We start from the raw sequence: 15,814 nt of genomic DNA, 5'->3' as shown, positions 1-15,814 counted from the left end.
TGGGCCCCCATATTTTTGTCACCTTGAAATGTGCAGTTATAACTGCTCTAAGGTAAGGCACTGCACACCCCTTCTGAAGTCACAATTTCTAACCTTTTCTCAGAAGAGAATCACTGCCTCAACCAGAGTTTACACTCTCTTGGGTTATTGAGCTACTTAGAATTTGCCTCCAGACTACAAGATGGCAATATCTCCCAAACCCATGCCAAGCAGCGATGGCTGACATATTTCACATTTCGGTTATTAAAACATTGAAAGATAAAACTGTCTGTTCTTAAAATAGTTGTTTGATGTATATCTACAGTTTAAAAATTGTATTATATCAATTATAATAACAGAAAAATGACAAAGTCGCAAGTAAATACTCCAAACATACTTTTTATTTAAGGCTTATTTGGCTCACTTTGAGCAAAATGTTTTTTTAATCAAAATTTTCAAGGGAAGATATTTCAGTATAAAGTGCAACAAAACATGAACTATTTATGTTTTAGAAGATGAAACATGATATCACAAGAACAAGGAATGATCACAAGTCTTGGTTAAATAAATAAAACAAGTCATTATAATATTTAGGAAAAATTAACAAACATATTATTGTGTCAAATATCATGGACTGCAAAGGCATAAGCATTGCTTGAACAGTATATAGATATCTGTACTGATCATGTGTCAGGAGCACACACATTCACAAATCTTTGGGAAAACATAAGAGCATGAACTAATGATCTCACTTAAGTGCATATGAAAAAAGAAAAGTTTCTACAGGTTCATTGACTTTCATTTTCAAGTTCCGAGTTTCAATCTTTATTTTATATTATTAAGATTAACTAGCTATAAAAGGAACAGAGGTATAGAATCATCAAGAAAAAAACAAAAACACAAATTATGAGAGAAGGCATGCAACAGATGTGCTGGATGCCATTAACCATCCTTCTATATTATGATGATGAAACCAAATTCTAACTGGCGGACAAGATATTATATACACCGTATTATAAATTAACCAGACAAGGTCCTTATAGGTAGTATTTCTACCGGAGTGGCAAACAATAATAAAAACATTATTATTCAAAATAAAACTCTTCCAACCATTTGTGTAAACATTTTTTTTTTTTTGTAAAACATTTCAGACGCAAGGCACAATTTTAAAATAAGCATTTCCAAAACCTCTGATTCCCACCACTATTAACTTAACCCTATAAAAGTCAGCGCAGCTGAGAAAAAACACACGTTGAATATACAGTAGTAGTAGCACTAACTAACTGACCCAACACATAAACTACACAGCAATGTCAACGCCGCAGCTCCAGCAGCAGAATTACCTTTACAACTGTACAGCAATTTTCTATGGGTTATTTTAAAGAGCAATTCTTCAGTTAAGCAAAACAATCTTCAAAATATATTTTTGAAATATTGAATAAAATTTAATATAATTTTTAATTAAATAAATGGTATTGGTTGTTACATTTATCATTATAAATGTCACAGTTGTCCTGTTCAGTTTGATAGCCGGCTCTTGAACTTCCACGCAGCCTGTGCCCTCAAAACGAGCCGGATAATAATCAAAAGATGAGCACTAATGGCCATGTGCCTTCTTCAGTCATTGTCTGACCCTATTAATTGGTCCCCATTGAAGCCTAAAAAGACCGGCTGGACCTGTCGCTCAAACAAAAGGTCAGTTTACATCTACAGCATTGGCTGGAATTTGTTCACTTTGGCAAAATTGCTTATAAATCACACTTACAAGTAGAGCGGTCTGAGCAAACAATGCGGCATCAGTGCTACGGGCAGTGTTGTGTGTTCAGATGTGAATACGATGATGGAAGTTGTCAAACAATGATCCCTCCTATGAAAGATGTATTTTAAGTGCAGCTTTGAATCTCACATGTAAATGTGTACTAATAATTTAATTATGATTTCCCTAAAGTCTAAAGGCTCTTTTTGTGACTTTCATAATTCTCCCATGCCCACTATGCATGTATAGAACAAAGAAAAAGAGAGTCTAACACTAACTGCTATAGTAAGTACCATTTTCACCCCATCCATAACAACCTTTTTATCCCAGAGAAACACATAGCTTTAACCACCATTTAATTATGGTAGGGTTTTCTTAAAAAAAAAAAGATCAGCTTCACCGGGAATTTTTGAGTAGTGTCTAGTACCATATTTAGAAGTAGAAAAGAAAAAAAAAAAAAAAAAAAAGGTTCACCTTTGCGTAAGTCCTTTGGTTGCTTTACATGTGTACATAAAGATTCAGACCACCAACATTGAAAATAAAATTCAAACTGGGAACTATTAAAAGCTCATCTTTTGTAAAAAGAACAAAATATTATTAAATATAAATAACTAAATTATTTTCACCATAAAAATAGAAGAACATCTATATAGTTTCCTTCATTGTTTCAGTATTGCAATACATTCTTCAAAGTAGTCTTGTACTGCACCAGTAGAGGGCAGGCTTTCCAAATGTTAAAGGCTTCAGTCTGAAAAATTGTCATTTATTTCTTCAGTTTCATAAATATCTAAACAGCAAAAGGAAAAGGAAATCTATTAAAACAAATACAAGTCCAGTGTTTCATGACATGCATCACATACTCTCATGCTATCTTTTTTCCTTAAACAGAATTACTTGAACTACTATGAGGGCGGATATATTGGACTTCTTGTAATTTAAGAGTATTTGTGACATAACGATTAAAGGGCTTTATATTGTTACAGAAATGGGTGACCAAGCAACTTCTTGTTTTGACCACCCTTTCTTGTAGCAAGGAAGCCACACCTAACAGACCCCATACTAGACCATACATTGAAGTGAGTCTGACACTGCAAACAATGGTGTGTACAAAGGGAGGTCGGGTGTTCTGCTGCCAATATCTTAGAATGGATTCATAAGCAGTTTTTAAATGACTGCCTTGTACATGTGATCCTGCACCTATTTCTAAATAAACTACTTAACCTTTCTGGCTCACGTATGGCTGCAATGTACACATATTTAATGCAGGGTGGATTATACTGGGATATGACACAGTTCACTGTGCTCTATAATATTGTATCCAAATAGTAGCAATATGTCAAATCCCAATGCAAGAAAATTATCTGCCTGCTCATAAACATGTCTGAAAAAGCACAAAAGGAAGTAAAAAAAAAAACCCTCAATGTGCACTAGAAGTTAGCGTGTCCATGCTACACAGGGCACGAATAGCTGGCCCAGCCCCCGTTTCCTTTCCCTCTCCTAAAAACATCCATACAATAACTTGTGTACCTGCCACCGGAATTGAAGGGGCCATACATCTCTCGACTGTCTTGGTTCAGGACAAAAGTCCCCCATAGGGGGAATGTCCTGCCTAAATCAGGACAGTTGGTAGGAGAGGCAGAACTAGCCAGCTGTAGGCTCCGGTGCACGGAAGCGGGGAGGAGGGAGCCGGGACCCACAGCTCACTAGTTCCCAGTGCACCGCACCTGCTGCACCAATGGTAGTTCCGCCACTGGTTGGTAGGTATGTGAATATCATGTCGGTTTATCAATGGCCTAAATTTCATTATCACCTAAATAAATGAAATGCAGTTAAATTGAGGAGACCTTTGATATCCCTTATGTGTGACATTGTACCTAATACCCCCAGTGGTGTCTGCTGTGCAAGTTTTCGAGACTGCTCAATGATAATGGAGAGCAAGAGTGAATAAATAGAGAATTGTATTAATACTTCAGTAGCATTTGTCCTAGTGCTCAGTAAGGCTGATTTACAAACCACACTGCTCCTCTTTGTGCTCAGTGCTCCCAATTATCCACCAAGCACATTTCAAACACACGCCCACTTCTCAGACTTTAGAACCACCACTGTAAAATCAATCTACATTTGTGGTTTTGTGGACACTCTAGAAAATGTGCATATTGAAAGAAGAAATAAATGTTTAACTTACAGTACTTCCACTTCAGAATCACTCCAATTATTAATTTAAAATGCTTCCCAGTTTAGCTTCATTTAGGTCTTAAATTAGTCATGAGAGTGAGAGGGCACTGTGACTATCTTTGTTACATGTTGCCCTTTTGCGTGTTTGAAAACTTCAATTACATTGCTCGAGGTGCATCTGGAAGTTGCAAAATGTGTCCCATTAAAAGTATAAGGACAAGGTTGGGTTTCCGGTACCTCTGACTTGCCACAAACTTAAAGTCTACATGCAAGAAGGAAAAGGATGTGCTCCTACCCGTAAAAACTCTTCCTAAATATCCATTCTCCATCCCGCCAACTGATTAACTAATGCATGTGCGCAAAAGTAGGCATGTGACGTCACAGACACCATTTGCACAGCGCTCTTTCACCTTCATAAAATGCCTTAGTGACTTTTGGTACATTAACCATTAATACAGTTATGTGTTGCAATGTTATGAACTTAACAGCGGCTGTAAGTTCCCAAACCCACCCCTCTCACAGACAGACTATTTTATATGCTACTGTTCCAGGAGACTGGTAAGTGAAGCCCAAATGCAGGAGAGGGCAATAAAGCAATTCGCCCTGGTAATTTGTGTAAACAATATCTGAAGACGACAGATTTTAATGTTCTTGTGCGCTAATATTTAATCAGAACTGCATCTTGACAAATAGACATGAACTATAAACGTTTCAGTTCGAAAGATCAAGTTTCAACATGCCTAGCTTTTCAGGAGTTGGTCACATAAAGCACATAATACTTTCAGTAAATGGTTGAATAGCTATGTGTACAGAACAGGATACCACAAGTTGTGACACAAAGAATGCAATATATGCCTTTGTGTGCTTGTCCGTATTGTCTATTTTGAATTGTTTTCTTACACAGACTGGTTTTACACCAGAGAAACATGCCAATAAATATTCCAGTTATAGAACGGTGGCATTGGCTGCAGTATGTGTAGCATAGCAGTGTTTTAACACAGGAAGGACTAGGAGATCTCACCTCACTTAGCAATGCCCAGACAGGTGACTCCGTGAGAATTTTTATACGGATTGCTTTGATTTTCCCTAGAGAACCGCTGATTTCTCCTTCAGCAATGCCATCAACAAACTTTCCTGTGGGTAGATAAAACAAGATACTTTCACTGTGAAAAATCCATTAGACAAAGTTGTGGTATTAGTTTGAGAAAGAACATGTGGTTCATTATTCAGCAAGGAAAACACTGACAGACACCAGGGACTGTGGTGAAGAAGACTAAGTAGATTTGCTAAACTGCAGGTTTGAAAAAGTGGAGATGTTGCCTATAGCAAACAATCAGATTCTAGTTATCATTTGTTTAGTACATTCTACAAAATGACAGCTAGAATCTGATTGGTTGCTATAGGCAACATCTACACTTTCAAACCAGCAGTTTAGTAAATATATCCCTAAGATTTTATAAAAATATACCTTGGGTATACAAAAATCTACACACCCTTATTGAAATAGTAGGAGTGATTTAAAGCCTAAGATGGAGATAAATTAAGTCCATCCTTTTTCCATCTTTAATGTGACCATGCACCCAAAAAAAAATAAAGTGAAAAACAACCAGACAATTTTAGGAAAAATAAGTGAAAATGAAAGAACAGCTGTTCCTGTAGGATTTTCTTGCAGGTTTCTTGGTTGCATCCAACTGGGATATCCATGGTCCTCAAGGAGATATAACATACATGGGATCTCACTGTTGAAAGATATCATCACGAGAGGGGCATAAAAGAATTCAAAAGGTATTGAATGTACTGGGGGAACATTGTGATGACTATCACCAATAGGTGGAGAAAATGTGGCACAACACAGATATTGCTAAGATCATTGGAGAGAGGTCATGAGGGAGGTTACCAAGAAGCCTATGGCAACATTAAAGGAGCTACAGAAATTTCTGTCAGGAACTGGTCACTCCCCCCAAGTGACAACCATCTCCCTTATTCTGCACATGTCTGAGTGTGGGCATCCATCTTGCCACACTGCCCCATAGTCAGATACAAGAACATACAAGGCTATCTAAATTTAGCAAAATAATACATTTAATCACCCCTTGACCATGTGGTAAAATGTCTTATGGTCTGATGAGAACAAGGTTGAATTTGAAAACTAAAAGATATGTTTGGTGCAGAGACAGCAAAGTTCATCACTCAAAGTTATTGTGAAGATAACCCAAAGATATTGTGAAGCATGGTGGTGGCAGCATCATGCTTTGGGGCATTTCTTTTCAGCTGTGAAATGGTAGAGGGTATAATAAATCATTTCAAATATCAAGATATTGTAGCACAAAACCTGCTGGTCTCTGTCAGAAAGCAGAAGAGGACGAGCCATTTCACCGAACATATTAAAGACCTCAGAGCTACATATGCCATGGTACAGTGATACATATAGAATGTATTACAGGTGCAGACGTCTACTTTATTGGAGGCAGGGGCCTCATGTGAATAGCATCCCACAGGGGACTTCCCATACTTGATTTTTAAATATTTGCCAAGTAGCTAGGAGCGCCAATACCTAGCAACCTGAGTGCTTACTCCTGAGCCTTGTACTGGTCAGATAACAGGTTACCGGAGGAGGGAAGTGGGCAGGCAGATAAGAGTATAGAAGTAGAACAGTGCAACAGCCTTATTTCTGGAGTAGTAAACAACCCATTTAACTGGGGATTTACTTTAAAGCGAAGTGGAAAGTTTGGAACAATAGTTGGGGGATTTACATAACACAGCATAAACAGATATAGAAGCAGGATTTAAAAAGGACACATTAAGCGGAAAAGAGGAGAATAAAGGGAGACAGAGGGAAAGCATATAGTATAACTAACAGCAGCTCTAGAAATAAAAACACCCTTTACCTATTTGTATGAATCCATCTTCATCTATTTGATTTCCCTGGGGCAAAGTAGTGACTTTCTAGGAGTAAATTATGTAAAAAGAATAAATCCATTAAGAGTAGAAAAAATTGACTTTGAAACACAATCCTTGTAATTGGAAATTATTAATTGTACAGTTCAATCAATGTTAAACAATCAAGAAAATGTATTTAAAAATATATTTATTGTGATGGTCGTCCTATTTAGTATGCCACTGTCTGTGGAAACCTTCACAGGCTCAATAGGTTCAGGAAAACAGTCAGAAACTAAGGCACTGGCAGGGTAGAACAAAAGATGACATGTCAACATACTGAAAAAACTAGAAGCTTAGTGGCAAAACCACACATATAACATAGTTGCCTAACTGTGCCAATATTGTAGATCAGACTACGGCAACCTGTGTGCACTGGAGCTGTAGAGGAACTACAAGTTCTAGCATATACTGAAGGGCCCATGCAGGTTCTAACCCAGCTCTAGGAATGATCAAGTTATAAGGGAAAGGTTTGTTTTTCAATAGCAAGTACAAAATGATTGGGAATTAATGCTAAGAAAATGATAGATAAAGAAAAACCATAGGACACCAAATATACGCTGACTGGGATATACTAAACACTAGAAGTGACAAGTTAGGTCATTAAAAAGAATAATTAAAACACTATAACAAAGATCAGCACCTGATATGTATAAAGTACAACTGCTTTTATCATTGTCATTAGTAAATGAGTTACAGGCACTGTTCCAGACACTCATCCAATCGATATTACAGAATTTAATTTTAATTCTGCCTCAGAAGAAAGATTTACTTTATATTTATATGGGACAAGAGTATTAGAAGTCACTGAGGATTCCTGTAACCATAGAAAAGCACAAGGCTGTAGGCCAACTAGAATTCCGAAGTGTCTTCTAGTATCTGTGATAATGTACAGTAGTGGGTGCATTATTTTTATAAAACATTTTTTTCTTAATGAGCACTAAAGTGATAACATCAGAACTCACAGGTTAAGTGATGAACAGGACTCATTTATATAGACATTCACAGGAATATATATCAAAATAACACCCTTTGAGAGCATCATGTTCAGTATCGCACAGTACAGTGTTATTAAAAGGAAACTACTAACCTCTAGTGGTAAAACTTCTACCGTAGCATTAAACAGCTTGTCACCAGGATGCTCAATGTTTCCGCTTCTGAATAGGTAACTGACAATATAAAAAAAGGGCTTTTATATTTTGCAAATTTTCTCATTACCCATAAATGTAGAGATAAAATAAAAACAAAAGCCCCCGCTAAAATAAGCGCATGAACAAATATTAAATGTAATTAATTTGAACGGTAATGTGTATAGAAAATTGTTGAAGAAAAAATGTATACATTATATCAGTAGACAGTATAAAGATGGCAGATTTGTCAAATAAAGGATAACCGAGAGATAATCAGAATAGAGTCTTGCACATGCTGGTAATAGGTGAGACATATGTAACAAATGCCAAAGATGTAACAATTATTACATACTAGGGGTTATACAGTGGGTAAAAATGCAGCTTCCTACACTAAAAAAACAGGGTGTTTATATTTACAAATAAATAGAATTATTGCAAAGGGTTAGATAAGATATAGTACAGATCAGTGGCCGAAGTGGAAATTAAAAAATGGCGGTATGGAAAATGTGAGCAAGTGGAATGTGATAGGTTTACAATGAAGGCAGTAGGAGAAGTCGTGGTGTGGCATACCAACGTATACCAGATCACTTCCACACTGACACACGTAGCAAAAACTGTTCATTTGGTACATGTATACAATTGACATTTAATAGATTATATTTGATATTGAAAAACATGGATACAGTAATTATTTTGCTGTGCATGATTAAAGAGTTAATTGATAAGTTGATTTATGGTACAGAGACAACAAAGTTAAAAGGCCTCATAAGGCTAACAATAAGTCAGCTGGCTGAAACACACGTTACCTGGGCAGATTGAAATCATGGTACCGCAGAGTACTTTCTTTTTTATTCACTTTCCTCGTACAAATATAATTGTCCATTGGAGATCCAGATGTGGAGGATGAAAAGTTGTTAAATGCTATATGTTCCGATCCACTCATTTAACTACCAGTGCCATGTCTACATCAGATCACAGCACCACACTGTCGGAGTAGAAGTACAACTTATGTAGAGATTGCTACAGCACACACACATCGGTGGATGGGAAAATGTATAATTATTTCATCAACCACATTGATGGATTAGGATCTCCAGTGTACAGTTTATCTGCAGGAAAGCAAGGAAATACACCACGATTAAATACTGCAGTACTGTTCACCCAATCTGCCAGGTGATCTATATTTTTTCTTTTTTATGTTCAATCACAAACAGCAAAGGTAGTACTATATCCATTTTTTCCATAGTGATTATATAATTTTCGCTTACATACAGGGGCGTATGAACAAAAATTTTCATGGGGGGGGTAAAAGGCCAAAGACTACTATAGGGTTTGGAGCCCCTTTATCTTGCGTGTGGTATCTAATTTTATGACAGTTGTAACAGTGACTGTAGATATACAAAGACTCCTAATCCTATGTTAATTTTAGTCAGTGCTCAGGGGTTGGCCTAAAATGTATTTATACATTATTAAATAAATATTATTTATATTAATTACCAATTAGTACAATAGCCGTTAGAAAGATCAATAAATTCAATTGTTCATCTTCAAAAATTTTCATTTTTCATAGTCATTACCCTACTTTTTATTCAGATATTGCTGACATCCTAACCTCATTTGATTGAGAGTATTTTTAAATCTATAGTCACTGCCTCACTGGTTAAGCTATGTGCTATAAATTTAAATTGCTTTATCTCATGTTTGTTACTGGATGCACCCCACGAGATTCAGGGTACAAGTGAATAGCTGTTATCATCCATACAGATTATTTATTAAATGTTTATGAACGGAACATTTAGAGTTTTTTAAATAAATAAAATCAATCAATCTAGTGTAGATTGCCTTAGTATAGACTTAATACAAATAACTTTTGTTAGTTATACTATCATTTAAAATTGTTTCACAAGTTTAGATGCCATAACTTCCGAAAGTAGCATGAAGGTTTGTGTGCAGAAGTCCATGGGGGGGGCTGGAAAAACACAGTCTTTGCCCACCCAACAGAAATCAAGGGGGGTGCAACTGTCCTCTCTGCCCTACCCCCATGGGTCCTACACCCCTGCGTATATACAGGCACCATCTTATCAGTTTTGCCATGTGTATACTGATTCAACCTTCTGTCTGTATTATACCCTAACTGACGTTATGCAACAGTTTAATTGTAAATAAAACCACCTGTTTTATTCCGGATGACTACATTTTGTTCCCACCTGTATACCCAACTGCTACACCTTTGTCATTTGTGTTGTGTCACACCTATTACAAGCACATGCATGTCTCTATTCTGATTATCTCTGCTATCTTCCCTTTCTGTGACATAGCTGACATCTGTGGGCTGACTAAAGATATTTATGATTGGCTGTTTATTTCCTATAGTCACTATAGATAAAACCTTTTGCATTTCACCCATTTATTTCTGAGCATCTATTGCTTTTAATTTTTAACAGTATACTTTGTCCTTTAACTCCTGAGAATCGCAGGGTTTTACAATATTATTGCCCCATCATCTGCTTAGCATATATATCACTTCTTTACAACATTATCCATAAATGTAATGAATTTTATATTACTTTAGGAATATTTCTAAGGCACATTAAGGGTGCTGTAAAACAGAGTTAGATACTTTTTCTCAAAGACTCCCTGGAACATAGTGAACGAAGATCTTAAATCACTGATCCCATAGAACTGTGATGTATTTTACCAAATATTAATACATTTAAATGCTGCAGGGAACTTTGAAATTGAAACACTACAAAGTAAAGTGAATGCTTATCAAAAATTTTGTGTACAGATCCATTTGATTAAATTTTTGGACTATTAGCTTCAAAGTGTGTTTAATATAGGGATGTGCACCGGCGACTTTTGAGGTCTCGTGTTTTGTGTTTTGGATCCGGATTTTCGTTATTTTTGAGGTTCGGATTTGTCTCGCAAAACACTTGACGAAAGGTCTCGGTTCGGATTTAAGGTATTGGATTCGGATTTTTTTTGAAAAAAACATAAAAAGTTTAAAAATCAAGTTTTTGGGCTTATTTTCACTCCTAGGCTATTATTAACCTCAATAACATTCAATAACAAGCATTTCCACTAATTTACAGTGTATTCTGAATCTGAACACCTCACAATATAGTTATTAGTCCAAAACGTTGCAACAAGGTATCTTTCTGGACTGCGTAGAGGAGTGGGTCACCACAATATATATTAAAAACCCTGAACTTTTATGATTCGCACCAATAATTGTACCTGGACTGCGTAGAGGAGTGGGTCACCACAATATATTAAAAACCCTGAACTTTTATGAATCGCACCAATAAATGTACCTGGACTGCGTAGAGGAGTGGGTCACCACAATATATATAATAAGAAAACCATCAACTGGTTTGATTCGCACCAATAAATGTACCTGGACTGCGTAGAGGAGTGGGTCACCACAATATATTAAAAACCCTGAACTTTTATGAATCGCACCAATAAATGTACCTGGACTGCGTAGAGGAGTGGGTCACCACAATATATTAAAAACCCTGAACTTTTATGAATCGCACCAATAAATGTACCTGGACTGCGTAGAGGAGTGGGTCACCACAATATATTAAAAACCCTGAACTTTTATGAATCGCACCAATAAATGTACCTGGACTGCGTAGAGGAGTGGGTCACCACAATATATTAAAAACCCTGAACTTTTATGAATCGCACCAATAAATGTACCTGGACTGCGTAGAGGAGTGGGTCACCACAATATATTAAAAACCCTGAACTTTTATGAATCGCACCAATAAATGTACCTGGACTGCGTAGAGGAGTGGGTCACCACAATATCTTAAAAACCCTGAACTTTTATGAATCGCACCAATAAATGTACCTGGACTGCGTAGAGGAGTGGGTCACCACAATATATATAATAAGAAAACCATCAACTTGTTTGATTCGCACCAATAAATGTACCTGGACTGCGTAGAGGAGTGGGTCACCACAATATATATAATAAGAAAACCATCAACTTGTTTGATTCGCACCAATAAATGTACCTGGACTGCGTAGAGGAGTGGGCACTGGGCACCACAATAAAATATATAAAAAACCTTCAACAGGTCTGCATTACACTACACATACGGCTGCTCCTCCATCCTCTCCATCATATACATGTTGGAGTTTTAGCGTGTGACAACCTCTTGTTTTTGATAATGTCAGTGCATTTTGAATATTTTTCAATTTGCCCCACACCACTGAATGTACTTTATCTATGATACGCATCTATCTATCTTGACTGCGTAGTGTGGTGGCCCCGGTACACAATTTGGTACCGGGGCCACAATAAAATAAATACACCCTCCACGTGTCAGAATTCCACCAAACAAGTATCTGGACTGCGTAGTGGGGTGGCCCCGGTACCCAACTTGATACCGGGGCCACAATACCTCCTCCAAACATGCTACAGACAATTCGTCATTGAGATCCCATTAAGTATGTTAAAGACAGACAGGGTCCAAGTGTTATTAGTTGACTTTGTAAAGAAAAAAACTGTCCCTGTTGCACATAGTCGTGCAATGAAGACTTACTTTTTCATTTAAAGGCACGATCTTTCAAGTGTAGTGTTTGTAAGTCTAAGTCATATTATACTTTTGGTAAAATTGGTTTTTTTTGTTCCTCTTTATGTTAATTAATTAGTAATAGAATTAAAGTAGGAAATAGAATTAAATAGAATTAAAGTAGGAAATAGAGTGGTATAGAGTTGTAGTGTGGTATAGATAGAGTGGTCCACACAATATAATAATAAAACCCTCAACTGGTCTGAATTCCACCAAACAAGTATCTTGACTGCGTAGTGTGGTGGCCCCGGTACACAATTTGGTACCGAGGCCACAATATAATTAAAAAACCCTCCACGTGTCGGAATTCCACCAAACAAGTATCTGGACTGCATAGTGGGGTGGCCCCGGTACCCAATTTGATACCGGGGCCACAATACCTCCTCAAAACATGCTCCAGACAATTCGTCATTGACAGACCCCAGACAGACAGGGTCGTAGTGTTATTGTTTGACTTTGTAAACCCAAAAAAATGTCCCTGTTGCACTTGCACATAGTCGTGCAATCAAGACTGACTTTTTCATTTAAAGGCACGATCTTTCAAGTGTAGTGTTTGTAAGTCTAAGTCATATTATACTTTTGGTAAAATTGGTTTTTTTGGTTCCTCTTTATGGTAATTAATTAGTAATAGAATTAAAGTAGGAAATAGAATTAAATAGAATTAAAGTAGGAAATAGAGTGGTATAGAGTTGTAGTGTGGTATAGATAGAGTGGTCCACACAATATAATAATAAAACCCTCAACTGGTCTGAATTGCACCAAACAAGTATCTTGACTGCGTAGTGTGGTGGCCCCGGTACACAATTTGGTACCGAGGCCACAATATAATTAAAAAACCCTCCACGTGTCGGAATTCCACCAAACAAGTATCTGGACTGCATAGTGGGGTGGCCCCGGTACCCAATTTGATACCGGGGCCACAATACCTCCTCAAAACATGCTCCAGACAATTCGTCATTGACAGACCCCAGACAGACAGGGTCGTAGTGTTACTGTTTGACTTTGTAAACCCAAAAAAATGTCCCTGTTGCACTTGCACATAGTCGTGCAATCAAGACTGACTTTTTCATTTAAAGGCACGATCTTTAAAGTGTCAGAAAGAGAGAGAAGACACAGGAGAGGAGAGTTGTAGCTGGGGACCTGGGGTGGAAGCTCCCAGGCTCCCCCAGCATTGCCTGGAAGTCTGAGCGTGGTGACTGAGCCAGGGCAAGGAATGTGTGCCCTGGATGAGGGGGAGAACTCCATGCCACTATAGTGAACCCAAGAGAGAGGGGGACACTGCACATGGAAGAGGCCCTGGAGTGAGGGCTGCTACAAGAGGCATGGTAGCTGTAGTGTCAGATCCTGAGGCTGAGAGTACACAGAGTGACGTGTCAGAGCACAGGAGACATTATCCCCGCAGAGGAGGGATGAGCTGCAGTTGAGAGGTCTGCTGTTGAAATAGGACATGCACACTTTAACAAACCAATCATTTCAGCGACAGGGCCTACCAAACAACTTTGACTGAAATGATTGGTTTGTTTGGGCCCCCACACCAAAAAAGCTATTCATCTCTCCCTGTACAGACTAAACAGGCTCTACTGAGGCAAGATGTCGTCCTCATCCTCAACCTCTGATTCCTCTCCCCCTACAGTGTGTACTTCCTCCTCATCACACATTATCAATTCGTCCCCGCTGGACTCCACAACCACAGGTCCCTCTGTAGTATCTGGAGGGCAGTGCTGTACTTCATTGAGGAATTGATTATTCATTTTTATAAACATCATTTTTTCAACGTTGTGAGGAAGCAACCTCCTTCGCCGCTCACTGACCAGGTTCCCCGCTGCACTAAAAACTCTTTCCGAGTACACACTGGAGGGGGGACAACTCAGGTAAAATAGAGCCAGTTTGTACAGGGGCTTCCAAACTGCCTTTTTTTCCTGCCAGTAACAATATGGACTGTCTGACATGTCTACTTGGATGGTGTCAGCAAAGTAATCATCCACAATTTTTTCTATTGTGACAGCATCCAATGCAGCGAGAATAGACATGTCTGCAATGGTTGGCAGGTCCTTCAGTCCGGACCAGATGTTATCAGCATCCCCGCCAGTGCCTCTTTTGGGAAAACTGAGCTTTTTCCTCGCAGCCATAGATGTGGAAGAAAATGAGGGTGGAGCTGTTGGCATGTCACGGTCCTCTTCAGAGGACAATCTCCTGACCAGCAGGTCTTTGCACCGCTGTAGATTTGTGTCCGCCGGAAACAGAGACACAACATACGCTTTAAACCGAGGATCGAGCACGGTGGCCAGAATGTATTCCTCTGACTTTAAAAGAGTGACCACCCTCGGATCCTGGCAAAGCGTACGAAGGGCTTCATCCACAAGAGCTACATGCTTGCTGTAATCGCAATGGCTTACCAGCTCCTCCCTCACTTTCTCCAGCTGCTTCTGCAACAGCCTGATCAGGGGAATGACCTGACTCAAGCTGGCAGTGTCGGAACTGACTTCTCGTGTGGCAAGTTCAAATGGCTGCAGAACCTTGCACAACACGGAAATCAGTCTCCACTGCGCTTGACTCAGGCGCATCCCCACTCCTTTGCCTATGTCGTAGGTGGCTGTGTAGGCCTGAATGGCCTTTTGCTGCTCCTCCATCCTCTGCAGCATATAGAGGGTGGAGTTCCAGCGCGTCACAACCTCTTGTTTGAGGTGATGGCAGGGCAGGTTCAAGCTCTTCTGATGTGCCTCTAGTCTGCGGTAGGCACTGGCTGAATGCCGAAAGTGTCCAGCAATTTTGCGGGCCACCGCAAGCATCTCCTGCACACCCCTGTCACTCTTGAGGTAATGCTGCACCACCAAATTAATGGTGTGGGCAAAACATGGGACGTGCTGGAAATTGCCCATATTTAATGCCCGCACAATGTTACTGGCATTGTCTGACACCACAAATCCCCATGAGAGTCTAAGTGGGGTAAGCCACTGGGAGATAATTTCCCTCATTTTCTCTAATATGTTGGCAGCGTTGTGCCTCTTATTAAAGCCTGTAATGCACAATGTTGCCTGCCTTTGCATGAGCAGCCATTTTGTAGATGCTGCTACTGATGCAGCTGTTGCTGTTGCTGCGGAAGGGGATGCATCTACCCAGTGGGCTGTCACAGTCATATAGTCCTTCGTTTGCCCAGAACCACTTGTCCACATGTCCGTGGTTAAGTGGACAGTGGGTACAACCGCATTTTTAAGAGCACTGAGGACACTTGATCGTACTTCTCTGTACAT

General features: G+C 38.8%; 1 protein-coding gene across 2 annotated transcripts in view; it reads right to left on the bottom strand.

Moving 5' to 3' along the window:
* Positions 1-362: 362 nt before the first annotated feature.
* MGAT4D (MGAT4 family member D) overlaps positions 363-15,814 on the bottom strand; it is a 111,433-nt gene continuing 95,981 nt past the window's right edge. For both annotated transcript variants that reach the window (XM_075199573.1, XM_075199583.1), the window contains 4 exons: positions 7,938-8,016; positions 6,799-6,856; positions 4,932-5,044; positions 363-2,522 (listed from right to left, as the gene is read on the bottom strand). In XM_075199573.1, coding sequence (XP_075055674.1) covers positions 2,499-2,522; positions 4,932-5,044; positions 6,799-6,856; positions 7,938-8,016 — 274 coding nt within the window. In that variant the 3' untranslated portion in view covers positions 363-2,498. The remainder of the gene's footprint in view (positions 2,523-4,931; positions 5,045-6,798; positions 6,857-7,937; positions 8,017-15,814) is intronic.

The sequence above is a fragment of the Mixophyes fleayi genome, chromosome 1, assembly GCF_038048845.1.
Source record: "Mixophyes fleayi isolate aMixFle1 chromosome 1, aMixFle1.hap1, whole genome shotgun sequence".
Taxonomy (NCBI): domain Eukaryota; kingdom Metazoa; phylum Chordata; class Amphibia; order Anura; family Limnodynastidae; genus Mixophyes; species Mixophyes fleayi.
This window is presented reverse-complemented; position numbering and strand designations above follow the sequence as displayed.